This window comes from Polypterus senegalus, chromosome 12, assembly GCF_016835505.1.
Source record: "Polypterus senegalus isolate Bchr_013 chromosome 12, ASM1683550v1, whole genome shotgun sequence".
Taxonomy (NCBI): Eukaryota; Metazoa; Chordata; class Cladistia; order Polypteriformes; family Polypteridae; genus Polypterus; species Polypterus senegalus.
The window spans coordinates 55923115-55938316 of NC_053165.1; the positions used below are offsets into that span (position 1 = coordinate 55923115).

The following is a 15202-nucleotide window of genomic DNA, read 5'->3' on the forward strand; positions in this document are numbered from 1 at the left end:
CTTACTGAGAGTAAAATTATGTTTTTTAAAGCCAAATTTAAGTAACAGGAAAATGTAATCCTCTACTGAAGAAACTTTAAGAACCAAAAATCTGCTCAACTTAATGCAGAGGTCATGGGGCAGAACATGGAGATCATTGTGCTAAATAACAAAAAGCAATTCAAACCTGCATACTGTCACAGATTGACAAATACACTGGATTGAGAAATTGAATAGCCCTTTCCATGCTACAGGAATTTTCCTTTAGTGGAATAACCTATATAGCTAGGCCGGGAAGCTGCCTTAAGTGCAGTTTCATAAGTCAGAACAACATAAAGCTAGTCTTACTGATCACCTTATCTTGGAAAATTAATATAAAAATATGTATAGTAAAGTTAAAATAAATAGCAGAAAGTACCCTGGTGGTGAGAATGTTTATCTATATACAAAACACAGTTTTTTTGAATACCATTACTTAATAGGACAATGTATGTAGCTCAGTCTTCAGCCAAAGAATAATATTTTTATTCATTTTCTAAATATAATACATTTGAATACAGAGGCATGGGAGATTAGAGCGAATCCTGGAAGATTCAGGTGCAAGATAGGAATAAGCCTTGGATGAGACATCCATTTCTTGCTGTACTTATTCACTCATTGCTAATTGTATATATCTCAACATAATATTCTCAAACCCACTTAGTCCATTTATGAGTCATAGGGAGTCAGAGCCAGAGCTTATCCTGGTAGTGTCCTTTGGATAAGGGAGGAAAACCCCACATGGACACAGGGAGAATGTGCAAACACCATACAGACAATGAGCAGGTGTGGGACTCTGGATCCACAAAGCAGTAGTTCAAGCCACTGTAACAATGTGCCATCCATAATAAGCTATGGTAATTAGATAGGATTAGATGAACTTTATTAATTTCATGGAGAATTAATTGAGAAAAAGTTTACATTTCTAACTCTTTGAAATAATGACAGAATGACATTCTTCTCATGAGCTGTACAATAAAATGCATGTGTAAAAGTACAGTCCTTTTTGAGAGACTCAGTGACCTCAGTGTTCTCAGTGACCATGCCAGAGCACTAATGAGATCAACATTGGAACTGAAATACTAATTAAAATTTCAATCCTACTTTAAAGTAATAATTTATCTGATGTGTTTCAGCATACGTTGGGTCTGCTGCTTTAACAGGGACCCAGGTACAAAAAACTCAGACATCAGTGATTATTAAAGGGTGATGAATACTAAATATTGGACTCCTTTCAATATTGATTTTTTTCTTTCCCCTTTACATCTTAATCTAATTGCTAAAGGGTAATGCATACAAAATATTGTACTCCTTTTAATATTGTACATTTTTCTTTTGCCATTTAGATCTTAACCATTGTTATATCATGTAGATAGTTGGGTAAATCTGGTACCTCAGAGATGCCATTCCGATACCAGAGAACAAGCTGCAATTTAAAACACTCTCCATTCAGTACTAGGCCATTGTTCTGAAGAAGGAACAGAAAAGACCTGAATAACTGCAGGATAAACACTGCCACCTTGAAACCAAGGCTAATAGTAGCTGAAGAGGTTTACTTGGAGTAACACGATAAGTCAATGAACTAGCAGTCTTACTTTTTAGTCCACTGGGCCATACTTTCCTTAAAAGAATACTATTAAGACAAATAAGCTTACCTTTCTATGCCATGGTCAATCTGTTTAAATTTACATTCAAGTTTATTGCCAAATTTACACAGTACATGGGAAACTTTTACTTGCATGTCTGGAAATTGGCATGTCAAAATGTAACATGTTACCACCTCCAGTGCCATAATTTGAAATTATTACTAGCTAAATGTAAGCCTTACTTTAAAAACCTCTGGATTATTTTTTTCCTGCAAGGGATTTGTTCAAAAAGTCACTTGAATAACTGAGATTAAGCACAATTCCCACTCTTTTTTATTTCCTCGTATACATAGTATAGAGAAACTATAGGAATCGTCCCTCTAGATTTTGATGAATCTTCATGTTTTAGACCTTCCTGAGTCCGAAAATACAATTTTTGAAATTATATCTTCTGTGTGTCTGTGCTTATTATATTACATCTTTCAAGTTTTCAGCAAAGTGAAAAAATGATGTTGCCCCTATAATTAATGATCTCTAGATTTCATTTTTCCAGAGCTTCACATACACAATATTGTTTTTTTCAACATTCAACAATACCTACCATTTACATAACGCAGTCTCAGCATTTAAATCATGTGATCATAATCTGATATTTTCATTGGTAGACTGTCTTTCTTCATTGGTCAGTGGAGTTGCTAGGTTTTTGTCTTGCAGTATGTAAAATACTGTGTGCATACTAGCTTCTTCCATTGTGCTATGACCGGAATGAAGACATATTTGGCCATCACCACTACCTTATAACATCAGATTGTAATCTAATAACTCCAAAAACTAAAAAATGGCAGTTCCTAAGATTTTCCGTTGCATGTGAGACCCACTTTAAGTCAAAAATAAGGATTCCTATCAACTTTTGGTCCACTTCCAGCAACCGGAAGTGGTACTTTAACTGAATACTTTTTTGTGAAATTTCAAGTAAACTACGTTTATAATTACAGATAGATGATACAAATTTTGGATAGATATAATGATAAAAAGCAAACAGATATGAAATTTGAGAAAAATTACTCAAATAGAAATAGTATTTTATTTAAACAACCACCCACATTTTTTGTATCATGAAAATATAAATGTATACACAATATTAAAAACTATTCAATATAACACATATTCTTTCAATAACCATTATTAATTTTATTTGAATTTAAACATCATCAGTTTAACAATAACGTGTAAACATTGAACATGCCATGGAAATATAAAGATGTAATAGGAACAATAAGCTGCTACGTCCCTGTCATGTTCCTGGTTATACATTTAATTTAATGTTTTTTTTTTATTTCTGCCATCATTATCATAATTAAATGTAGCTAAATACAGTTTTATCTATAGCAATTTATTGCAACAAATATTATATAATGTACTGACACTTCTTTGTTTTTAGGAGACTATAACTCTTTTTACTTTGCGCATAATCTAAGTAATGCATATGTAATCATGAAGAAATTCCACCACAGTTTTTTGATCTCTGTAAGTGCAAAAATATCATTTTATTATAAAGTTTGATTATAAATGAGATTAATGATTGTGTATCAATATTATCAATTAGTTATGTTGAGAAACAAAGAGATATGATATTTGAAAAATATTGTGCAAATGGAAGTGGTTCTGATGACCTTTTCCTCTATCTCAGTATATGAGAAAGTCGAGGGGCGCACACTCTCAATTTTTTACATCATATTTATAATGAAAGCAAATTGCAAATCATGAAACATTGTTCAATCTACCTATTTCTAAAAAGTCAAATTCCTTAGCTGCAAAGCTACCCTGACTGACAAAATTTAATAAATAAAAAAATAATAAAATAGCCATTGTAAAAAAATATATCTTGTTCAAATATTTGAAAATATATGCAAAGTAAACCATTTTTTATTTTAATAGTCCTACTTTAATCAAACAGCTGTATGTGACCTAATTTTACAGCACCCTGTGGGGGACTGGGAGCTCGGATTGTTACATTTGAAATGATCGGGCCCAAGTTTCACTTCTGTATGAAAAAGGTCAAATATAACAGATGGAAGAATGAAAACCATTAAGTCAGTTTTTACCGCTTCTTGACAACAATGACTTTTTTGGCAGAAATTAAATGACCTGAGTATACATTCCCTGCAATGGAAAGGCAGTCAGTCTAGTAATGATTCCTGTCTTGGATACCAGTACTGGCAAAATCCTAGAATTTTATTGAGTAGAGTTAGTAAATAGGTGAATGGAGTATGTCTAAGAATTTGAAAACAAAAATTCTTCTAATTCTGTATGCATTCAGAACATATACTATTAACCACTTTGTACAAACATGAAAAAAAAGTGCAATAGTAGTTAATTATCATACTTTATTAAAAAGTCTTAGAGTAGGCATCAGGGATTTTAATAACATTAGTAATGTAGGGCAGTAGTTCTCAAGATCATTCCTGGGGACCCCCTGTGGCTGCAAGTTTTCTGCTCCAATCAATTTCATAATCAATTGCATTTATATAAAAAAAAACCAGATAATTATCTTTTTTTTGCTATATCTTTACTTCAGATGCTTAACTCATCGAGTCATTATTTTAATTCACTCTTTCTATGGAATTTGCTCTCTTAATAATATCAGAATGCTGACAATTAATGACAAGAAGAACAGTCACCACTGCAAACAACACTGAATGCTAATGGACAGAATGGCATAAATAATCAAAACGCTAAAAAGAACAACATAAAAAAATACTGAATTGTTATGTTTTTGATACACAAATCACTGCTTCATTCAGTAAAAAATTAGCATAACCAGTTTGTAACTTCTGAATTGATATAAATAAAAATGAAAACACAAACCGAGAAGTAACGACGTTCCTAATTGATTTAAGTATCCAATTAAAAGAAGTAAATGGTTGGAATGAAAACCTGCAGCGACGAAAGGCCTCTAGAAGTGAACTTGGTTCATTTAGGGTACACATTATTCTCAATAGCAACTTTCCGCCAGCAGAGGTCACTAACTTCCGTATAAAGGTGGTGAACTACAAATTAAAATGTATTTGTATGTACGCAGTACAAGGAAATTCTAACACGTGTCTCCCGTAGATTAGTGACAGTAATACAATACCAGCGACAAAAAAGTGTTTGTAGCACATTCATTGAAGTCAATACACACATACAGTGTGTATGCATAATACATAAAGTATTCAGATTCTTCCACTTTTTACACACTTTGGTAAAATGTGTTAAGCTTCCTGTTAAAATCATTTTTCCTCACCTCAGACAACACTCAATTACTGACAATTATAAAGTAAAAATAGGATTTCACAATTTTAAAAAATGTATTAAAAACAAAAAACTGAAATATCACATTGATTCAAATATTCAATATTCAAATATTGGCCTTTGCCAATGATTCCAATCTTCTTGGTTCTGACATGACAAGCTTATAATTTTTTCCTCTACTTGGTCTGAACAAAAATTGCATTTATTTTTTGAGGTATGCTTTAAAATATCAGAATGTTCAACTGTTAAATAAAATAGTTTTGTATCACGTTTTTTTTTTTTTGCTTTTTGCAGCAAAGTAAAACAGCTTAATGATCATCCTCCAAGAGTAGTTATTCCATAACTATTGCCAGGCATTGTACTTGTGGCTGGCAGTGAACTGGTCCTGTGAAGGCACACTCCGCTCCACTGCTACTGAATGTATGGGAAAAGAAAATGAATTATGAATAACCAACGCATGTAATGATTTGGTGCCATTGCGTAGCTGGCTCCTGCCAGCGTGTATTCGGGCGTAATTACTGCAAAGCATCGATGTTAATTATTTGTTATGCATCTTTGGGCAAAATATCTTTGGGATATTTGTGCACGATCGGTTTACAATTGCTATCGACTCTAAATCGTTTTTAAAACACGAACAAAAATAATGCAATTGTCATATTTAATAATTTCATCCTCTCTTATAAGTATACCTATCAACGACACTGATCATCAGTATTACTGAGTCGCCGGTTTTGGAAAATGTACCGATCAACACTGTGTCATAAGCAACTCAACAACACACTCGCACCACCTTTTGGCCCACCGCCCCTTTGAGCAGAAAGGAAGGTACACCCAGTAATATCTTCCGTACGTGCCACTGCATACAAGTCATTTGTTCCACTGGTCTCCCGTCTTAGGTCTCGACGTATGATTTTAAGCGGGATACTTTTAGAAATTACAGTCTTTTCCGTACGCTAAAGAGAAGTTGATTTGTATTTGTTATTGTACTGGCACCCGACCACTTGCACATACAGAACGAAGGGTCAACGTATTATGTTGCAGGAAGGAGCGAAAAAGTGAGTGGACCGGGGAGCCACGTCAGGGGACTGAAGTCGTGTTGATGAATGTGATAAGTATAAGAAAAAATACTCCGACAAAGAGGAAACATTTCAAATAAGCAGATTGCATACGGCAAGCAAAGGCAGGGGATGAAGGATAAAGAGGGTCAGTGGCTTTTGAAGATTTTGTTTAAGGGCGGAAAGTATATATTTGTGTTCCACCCTTGTATTTCTTGTGTTTTCAGTCGTCCTTAAGCACAAGATTGTTGTTTGGATTTCAGTGTAACTTTTCCATAAGGACACTTATTTAAATAAATGCATTTGTAATCTAAGGTAAATATAGTTTAGTTGCCAGCATGTCAAGACACAGTTTTCCGTTGTTTTTTTCATATTTTCTGTGACATGATTTAATATTACGAGAGGTGCAGTTAGAAAGGCCTTTTAAATCACATAATCGAGTATAATACACACGTTTCACATAGTCAACGAGATCAGTTATCCTTCTCAGAGTCATGTATGTACTTAAAAGTTGTATGTGTCATGATGCTTCACGTGTTGTCATTGAGCTCCGTGGTTTGGGACGGCGTCAGGCTCACTACGTGACTCCGTTTAATGTAATGGGGATGTTGTCATGTCCAGTCAATGTAAATGCACTGGCCGTTGTTCACTGCTTCAGTTGTATTTGACCGTTTCCTTTTTTCTCTTACTGTATATCACTTATATGTTTGTAACGTAATGCCAGATTTCCCCCTTGGGGCGGGATGTCTGTCTGTCTTATCAATCTAGAGACAGACCCTTGAGTTATTGAATTGCAATTAAGACTGAGACCAAGGCTCTGATTACCTTTTCATTGAATTTTCCAGTCAAAAAATGTACAAATTGCTATTATGAAGTTTATTCTCCATTTTCAGACACATTGTTCCATCACCCTTTTGTGTCATTTGGTTTTAATTATTCTTGGAAGTGTACTTTTTACCTCATGTAGTGAGATAAATTCTTGAGTATTGATTGATTTAAATATATTTAAAAATGTGTATAAAGTCATGCACTACAGATACTTTTTAGATATTTTATGTTTGTCTCCACCTAGCACATTGATTAATGACTAATACCACTTTAAAAGTGTAAATGTTATAAATATGTTCCAGATATCCTTTTCATGCTGTGCAAACAAATATGGTAGTGTTGCATGGGTTCTTGTTCTTAACACTGGTCCAGCTAGTTAGTATAATGTATTTATGTCATGCTTCTAGAATCTGTTATCGCCTAGGTTATTGGGTCTTACTGTCACAATACCTTAGGTTTGTACATGGTTTGTGCTACCAGAATATTATTACTCGAAAGCTGGTAAGTGACGCACCATGAACACATTGGATATTGCAAATTAACTTACCAGTCTATTGCATTGTGCATGTAATGGTCAAGTGTGCCTTCTCCAAACTGGTTAAGAAATGTTAATCCAAAGAGAACGTAAGACAAAAACACATGCTGGTTGTTGTGGAATATATACAGTATGTATAAGTGTACTTGTATGTGTGTGTGTGTGTGTTAGTCTGTATGTGTTTTTTTGTTTTACTTTTTCTTTTTTTTGTATCTGCATTGATAACTAGTGAAGAGCTTTCACATTGTTAATTCCATATCTTGCTCAAATTTCACAGAAAGACTAGCTGAAAATGGTTTGCAAAACTGAACATCATTGCAGCCGAGGTACTGCAGCTTGTGGACAATAGGAAACTATTCTTTTTGAGTTTAAAAAGAAGTCTCCAGCAGATTCTTATTCTCGGTACAATGGAAATGGCAATAAATTATCAAGATTCTGAGAAGACTGACAGCCTGTGTGCTGTTGAAGTCAGCAGTGAACTGCAACAACCAGAGGGTGTTGAAAATAGTACATCAGTGGCAAATGGACTAATTGGTAAGGATTTTTTTTGTTTTATTTATTTATTTATTTACCAAATTCTATTCTAAAAGAAAACATGTGCCTGGAAGCATCACTATTGCTTGAGTTTCAAATATGTGTTTCTTAATTTTAGTACAATAGAGGTCATATGTCCACAGTGTGGTACAAAATAGTGAAATATGTAAGTTATAAATAGATACTCATCTGAAAAAGAATGTGAAATTTAGTTTTGGTTGTATTTTATCAAGACATGGGAAGCGAAGAAGTGGTTTCATCAGTGCATCATATTTATATAGAAAATATATTTGTTCACCCATCAATTCATTATTCCCACTTTCTCCAGTTTTTAGGGGTAGGAATTCCATATAATGTCTGTCAGAATTCAATATAGCAATGTAAAATTAAGCCATAAGTAAATTAAATGGCCATTTATATCCATTAAAGATTTTGTTTTCCATTTTAAATGAGATATACTTATTAAGAAGAACTAGTCATACTTTATAAATAAATGGCTTTCATCCCTAAATTTAGTTGCAGGACTGTGAACATGTTATATTCATAAAACCAATGGGACTGTTCTTAATTTGCCATCCATCGCAACATAGTAAACCTTGTTTGTTGAATGTTTTCATCGTTTTTATTTCTGAAAACAGTTATATATTCTTAATTTGTTTTTCCTGCAGAAAGATGTAATATCTTAATATTGGTTACATTTATTTGCTTTGTGTTTTGTTATAAAAAAAAATCATAAAAAAGAAAAATGGATGCAGCAAGATTTTAAAAAGCAGCAGAACCTATTCTGGTGCCCTTCTAATTACTGGTTTATTTTGACTGTTATTCAGTTTGTAAAAACCAGAAGTAAGTTAATAAAGTATCTATCTAAAGGATTTCTGATTGTACAGTAGCTGAGGTCTACTTTCTGCAGTACTTGGATGGTTGTTTATGATGCATACAGTAGCCACTGTTGCTCCGGGTACATTCTAGCCTAGCTTTCAGATCTTAATTTCCATTGACATGGTTTACATTTGGATATCATGTTTCACACGTTTATGCATTGTGCAAATAAAGGAGTATGTAATATCAGGGTGTGTCATTTTGCCTTGGGAGAAGGGCATTCGGTATTTTCTAGAAAAGCAAGTTGTATTACTTTTTGTGAAATCTTCCTCTTTTGTGTATATGTACACTGGCAGTTTGAAACTGTTCTTGACCTTCCATATTGCTGTGTATTCTGATGCTATTCCCCACCAGCTACATACTGTATGGAAGCAAATGATTTTAGTTGTATTGCTTTTCCATCCATCCATCCATCCATATTCTGGCCTCTTTATACAATTCAGGACTGTGGGGTAACAACCCTTGTGCACAAGGCAAGATACAACTTTGTACTGGACAGTTGCAGGGTACACTGTTGCAAACTTACTGCACTTGCTTAACCTGGGACAGTTCAGAATGCACATGTAAACAGTGACGAAAAGCAAGCCAAATGGACAAAGAGTGACATCATGCAGGTTTCTGTTTCCATTTTGTTTTAGACTCTTTGTAGACCATTACAAATATGCTACTGTATATGTGATCTTTTGTGAAATTTCCAAAAGATATTGTATACCAATTGAATAGCATTACACACAACATGAAACTTGTTTTTAAATGAGATCAAACATGTTTAATTAGCACATACAATTTTTCTAATTGTTTAATTTACTTCCATTTTATGTTTACAGCCACACTAGCATGAAACAATCCCATCTGGTCTGGATGGATGTCTCATTTATAAGCTCTAGACAAAAAGTGCATATACAGTTGTGTAATAATGTATTCACTGAAACTGAATACACAATGACATTTTTGAGGATATATGTGTAGACTTTTTTTGTAAGGTTTTTCAAACCTACTTTATGTCTTTTTATCATGTCTTCTGGTTATGATGTTAGGTGTTAACCTACAAAGGTCTTTAAACAATACTGTCAGTATGTGTCCTATCCATTTAGGGGTTCAACAGAGTGGTGAAGTGGTATCACATAATTGCCAGTAACATTAAGTAGCAACCCCTCTGAAACCCTCTGAAATTATAATTAACACAATAATAACATGCTAGACCCATTCAGTTAATATTTGGTATAAAAAGTTTTGACAGAGGTTAAAACCCTGAGTACTTTAGGTGTTGCCCAATCTCACCACAACTGTTCACATAGAGTGGTCATGGTACGGAACTGAACAGCAGTGTTGACTGTTTCCCTCATATTTTAATTTGGTTTACAGTCTAAGCTTTTCTGAGTCTTTCAAGAGGTTTGTGGTTTATATTTTTTCATTCACTGCCTTCCTTAAAAATTAGTCTTTTTCCAGATCTCTCTCATGCTATTTTTACTTTTTTTAACTCTTAAGACATGGTAGGCATAGTCGGTCCTGGAGGGCCACAGTGGATGCAGGTTTCTGTTCCAACCTAATTGCTTAATAAGAAGCACTTATTGTTCAAGTAACATTTTTTGCTTCATTTTAGTTGTCCTACTCCTTATGATTTGGAACCCCTATTGCTTATTTTTGTCTTAACAGTTATATTCTTAGTTTTTAATTGCTTCTTATTAGCAATAAGATGCAAATGGCAAAAGAAGTCTCCATTTAGCTTGTTTCCATTTCCATCTGTATGTATTTATCTTGCACTATCTGCTTTAATTAAATGCTTGGAAGGAAAGTGAAGAGAAAAAAGTGATGGATGAAGAATTAGCCATCCACTTAAGGCTTCAAATCATTTAGAACAATCTAGACGAGAAGAGGCCATTCAGCCCAACAAAGCTCGCCAGTCCTATCCACTTGTTTCCTCCAAGAAAACATCAAGTCGAGTTTTGAAAGTCCCTAACGTCTTACTGTCTACCACACTACTTGGTCGCTTATTCCAAGTGTCTGTCGTTCTTTGTGTAAAGAAAAACTTCCTAATGTTTGTGCGAAATTTACCCTTAACTAGTTTCCAACTGTGTCCCCGTGTTCTTGATGAACTCATTTCAAAATACAAGTCTCGATCTGCTGTACTAATTCCCTTCGTAATTTTAAACACTTCAATCATGTCACCTCTGAATCTTCTTTTGCTTAAACTGTAAAGGCTCAGCTCTTTTAATCTTTCCTCATAATTCAACCCCTGTAGCCCTGGAATCAGCCTAGTCTCTCTTCTCTGGACCTTTTCTAGCGCTGCTATGTCCTTTTTTGTAGCCTGGAGACTAAAACTGCACACAGTACTCAAGATGAGGCCTCACCAGTGCATTATAAAGGCTGAACAGAACCTCCTTGGACTTGTACTCCACACATCAAGACGCTATATAACCTAACATTCTGTTAGCCTTCTTAATGGCTTCTGAACACTGTTGGGAAGTTGATTTGGTTGACATCCTTAAAAAGGAAAAAAGTCTAGGATATGAGAATGACATGGTAGTGTTAAAGCACTAAGAAGCAACAAAATTAAAATATTGTCAAGGATTGTTTTCTAATTAAGTTAATTATTTGTAACCAGTTTGGAACATAAACCTTCAGCCACTGCTCCCCTCCAGGACTGACTTTGCCCACACTGCGCTAAGGCTGGGTTTATACTTCATGCGACATGTTTGCCTATGGAATCTACTGCTACGCAAACAGTGTACTGTTTAAACTTGTGCAGTACTTTATGTAAATCTGGAGGATTCCACCGGATGGTGAAAAAACAACTTTCGGCAACATATGTTTTGAATTGCCCAAAACATCCATTAAATTCAGGACACCTTGCCACAGTATCTCTGAAAAGGTTGGATTTTTAATGATTACATCCATTAATCCAGGGACGCGCCTATTCCAGCAAGCATCGGGAGCGAGGCATAAACAATCCCTGGATGGGACATCAGGTCATCGTAAGGCGAATATAAGTTCACATATACTCTAACGTCATTTTAGTATCCTCGAATCCCGAAAACTGCATATCCTTGTAAGGAAACCGGAGCACACTGTGGAAACCCACCAGGAATACATGCAAACGTCATGCAGGGACCACAAGGGATGTGACTCCTTGCAAAGCAGCAGTACTACCACTCCACCACCGTGTCACACCCACATGTTTAATTATTAACAGTATTCATGATTTAAATTAAGTTAACTGTTTATCTGTAAAATGTAATATACATATTTTAATGCATTTCATCATGAAAGTGATATCAAGTATAAATCTAAAGATTCTAAATGTGTAGAGAGCTGAAATGTCATAAATTGAATGTGTTCTGTGTGGCAGTCGCTGCCTGCTGCTGCTGTCAGTACAGGTGGAAGCCCCAGAAGCACATAGTGATTAATAACTGGGTCAATTATTAGATTACATTGACAATGGTATACATTATTAACAAAATTAATTATGAGATTAAAGTGGACATTTCGAGATTAAAGCTGAAATTTCCAATTTAAATCACAACATAGACTTTTTTACTGTTTCTCTAATTTTTTTTCTTTGTGGCACAAACTTTTTTATACATTCTGATGCTGTTGTGAAGATGCAGACCATTAAAATGTATTGCGTCATTAAGTTGAGTAATATGTGACGCTTTAAAACAAAAGCACCACGAGTACATTTGTATGATTGCATGTTGTATGTCAGCATTTTGCTTCATCACATTGAACCATTTATCAAACATTGAATTACGCACACTGATCCTGTAGGATCTGCAAAGTGGTTTGCTATGACATTTTGATAATAACCAAATTCAGATTCTGACAAAACGTTCCAACTTGAACACAATGCGGCTAAAATCACTCCCGCTTTTTGTCGGTACTGCAAATCATGCACATGTCATGTTAATTTATGAGGAAGTGCTCAGAAGGCGCATCAAATATACTTTGGGAACACATGTCAGCCTTGATGTGTTCCCATATAAACCAGACCGTCTGCTTTATGGCATCAAAGCCAGTCTTTTTTTTCCCCTTTTTTCATTCGAATCTGTCACTGTGAGCAAAATTGGAAGGTACGTTTCAAAAAAAAAAAAAAAGCATACAATTTAAAAAAAATACAAGGTAGGTTAAACATAAAACAGACTTAAGACTTCTGCACACTACTGATTGGAGAGTTACTTTGCTAGGAAATTAAATATGCAAAGTTTTTTTGTTTTTTTTTTATGGAGAACAATCTAGGTTAGGAATTCCTTTTTTTAGAATATGTTCCAATTGAAGGTGTTGCTATCCAATAATATACTTAACTAAAATAACTGACACACTTATAACTTTAATTTTTTTAATTACTCTCATTTGTTAAATGTAATAGATAATTGATTCTTAGCTATAAGCAAAAAACAAAAGTAAACAAAGTAAGTGGTGGGGAAGCATTTCTTTTAAGAGAACGTTCTCTGAGAAAATGAACTGATGAAAATGAAAATCATGTTGTCTCCCACACCCTCGCCACTAACTTTTTTTTCCCTGTATTTTTGTTTTGCAAATTTATATTAAAGGGTCATTTGTTGAAGACTCACTTTAGTCAACATTTTGTAGACACATTTTTGACAGAATTAAGTGAAATAATGAATACTAAAGCTAGCAGCTGCTGTAACATTTCAGGAATCAGACCAAAGTTGATGTGGGAAAGTGAAATACCAAAAGATATATTTTTTCTTTTTTATAAGGCACAGTATGTATTTTTAAAAGTCTGATTGTATTACACATTTTCATAAGGCCCATCATTCTTTGTTTTAAGCTATATTTGTAACAAATATAAATATACGACTGATAAGGGAAATGTTTTTTGGTATATTATCAGTGTTTATGATTATACATATGATCATCACCAAATTTTGAAATATTCAACATTTACCATAATTGTTTAATGTAAATTTTTCATTACAAATAATTAAGTCATCTTTTATGTCTTGCATCGGTTTAATTTCAGGCTCTCTGATTCAAGCAGACCTGCTGCAAAAAGGAGGCCAATCTCTTGGTGAGGGAGGCCCTGTTGGCATGACACAGAACTGCCCCAATGGACCCTTGTTCTTAACTCAAGATAGTTACTCCAGCAGCCTCCAGAGGGCAGAGCTATCTTCAGGTGTGGCCGCTTACAAGCTAACGGAGTCTAAGGGAGTTAATTCTGAGGGTACTGTTAAGAAATGGGATGCTTTGCAGTCTCTCAGACTAAGTATACCCTTGCAAGAAACTGAATTGTGTAAGCATCTGCACAAAAGAGCATCCCTTCCCCTTTTTCATTTTTCAAACTGTTTTCTCCCTTTAAACACTAACCCCTGTTTATATTTTGCCTGTGCTTGCAAATGGGAGGGAGAGGCCATATTCCTTGGGTTTTAATTATTAAAGTCCATTTATATAAGCAAATACCTGCTCTTCACCCGTTTGCCCTTCAGTTACACCTGGTGTAGAATGTTTTAAATCTCGACAATGAACGCTGAAGCTAACATATTTAAAACAGGAATAGTTCATTTTGAGGTTACTGCTGAATGTTTGATTAATAGGGTTAGGTGTCTTGCTTGTTCACATTCCAGTGACATTTGAAAACCTTTGCAATTTAAGAGTAGTACTGCATGTGATTTCTGAACATTTCGGCTACCCCATAAAATCTCTAGTGCATGTGAAGGTCTGCATTTTGATGCTGTTACCACTTACTTTTGTAAATGCACTTATAGAAAAAGGCTTTATGTCTTAGTTTTTGCTATTAACACCTGGTTGCACTGGTTATTTTTAATTTTTTGTCTCAAGCGTATTACTGTTAAACTTGTTTAGAAATTTAAAAATGATCAAATATGTCTGACTTTTCAATGGTACTCCTGTTTTTAATAAATGTATAACGTACGTTTTGACCTCCATGTCAGGTGCAGTTTGCCTTATGATGGCTTGCCATTATTTAACATTTGAAGAAGGTCACATTTTATAAGTGTAGGGCTAATTTTCTAAGAAAATCTAGGTGGCATTAGTTGAATGTTTGTATATCTGGTAAAACAGGCAATTGTGAGGTGCAAAATCACTGTGAAAGTGCTTTGGTATACTTGGAGATTTGATTCATTATTTTTAATCAATTATGAAAGGGTTGCTTGGGAGAAGAGAGGGACATAGTTTTCTTGGGAGGAGTGGAAGAGGGAAATAAAGTAGAAAAAGTAGAAAAAAAGAATTGTGTATATTTGTTCTTGTAGTATGGATGGGGAAAGAGTCTTTGTTGTAAAGATAAGAAAAGGAAAATAAAAAAACAGTCTTTTAAACCAAGGGCAATTTTTGGTGCAGTTGTGTCTGAGGTTTGGGGGTCTGAGGTGTCCCCAATTGGCTACAGGAACCATAGTTTTCCATATGGTGTAGTAATTTAGCTCAAAACGTTTAAATTTATCATTAACACCTCATTCACTTGGGCTAGTTAAGTCAAAGGGATAAAATAGGAGTGA

The 15202-nt window shown here is 34.5% G+C and overlaps 1 protein-coding gene across 2 annotated transcripts in view; it reads left to right on the plus strand.

Annotated features, from left to right (window-relative positions):
• The first annotated feature begins 5779 nt into the window (after positions 1 to 5779).
• golga3 (golgin A3) overlaps positions 5780 to 15202 on the plus strand; it is a 32127-nt gene continuing 22704 nt past the window's right edge. The window contains exons 1-3 of one of the 2 annotated variants that reach the window (XM_039771464.1): positions 5780 to 6101; positions 7594 to 7850; positions 13714 to 13866. In XM_039771464.1, coding sequence (XP_039627398.1) covers positions 7724 to 7850; positions 13714 to 13866 — 280 coding nt within the window. In that variant the 5' untranslated portion in view covers positions 5780 to 6101; positions 7594 to 7723. The remainder of the gene's footprint in view (positions 6102 to 7593; positions 7851 to 13713; positions 13867 to 15202) is intronic. The other variant, XM_039771465.1, reaches the window with a different exon arrangement.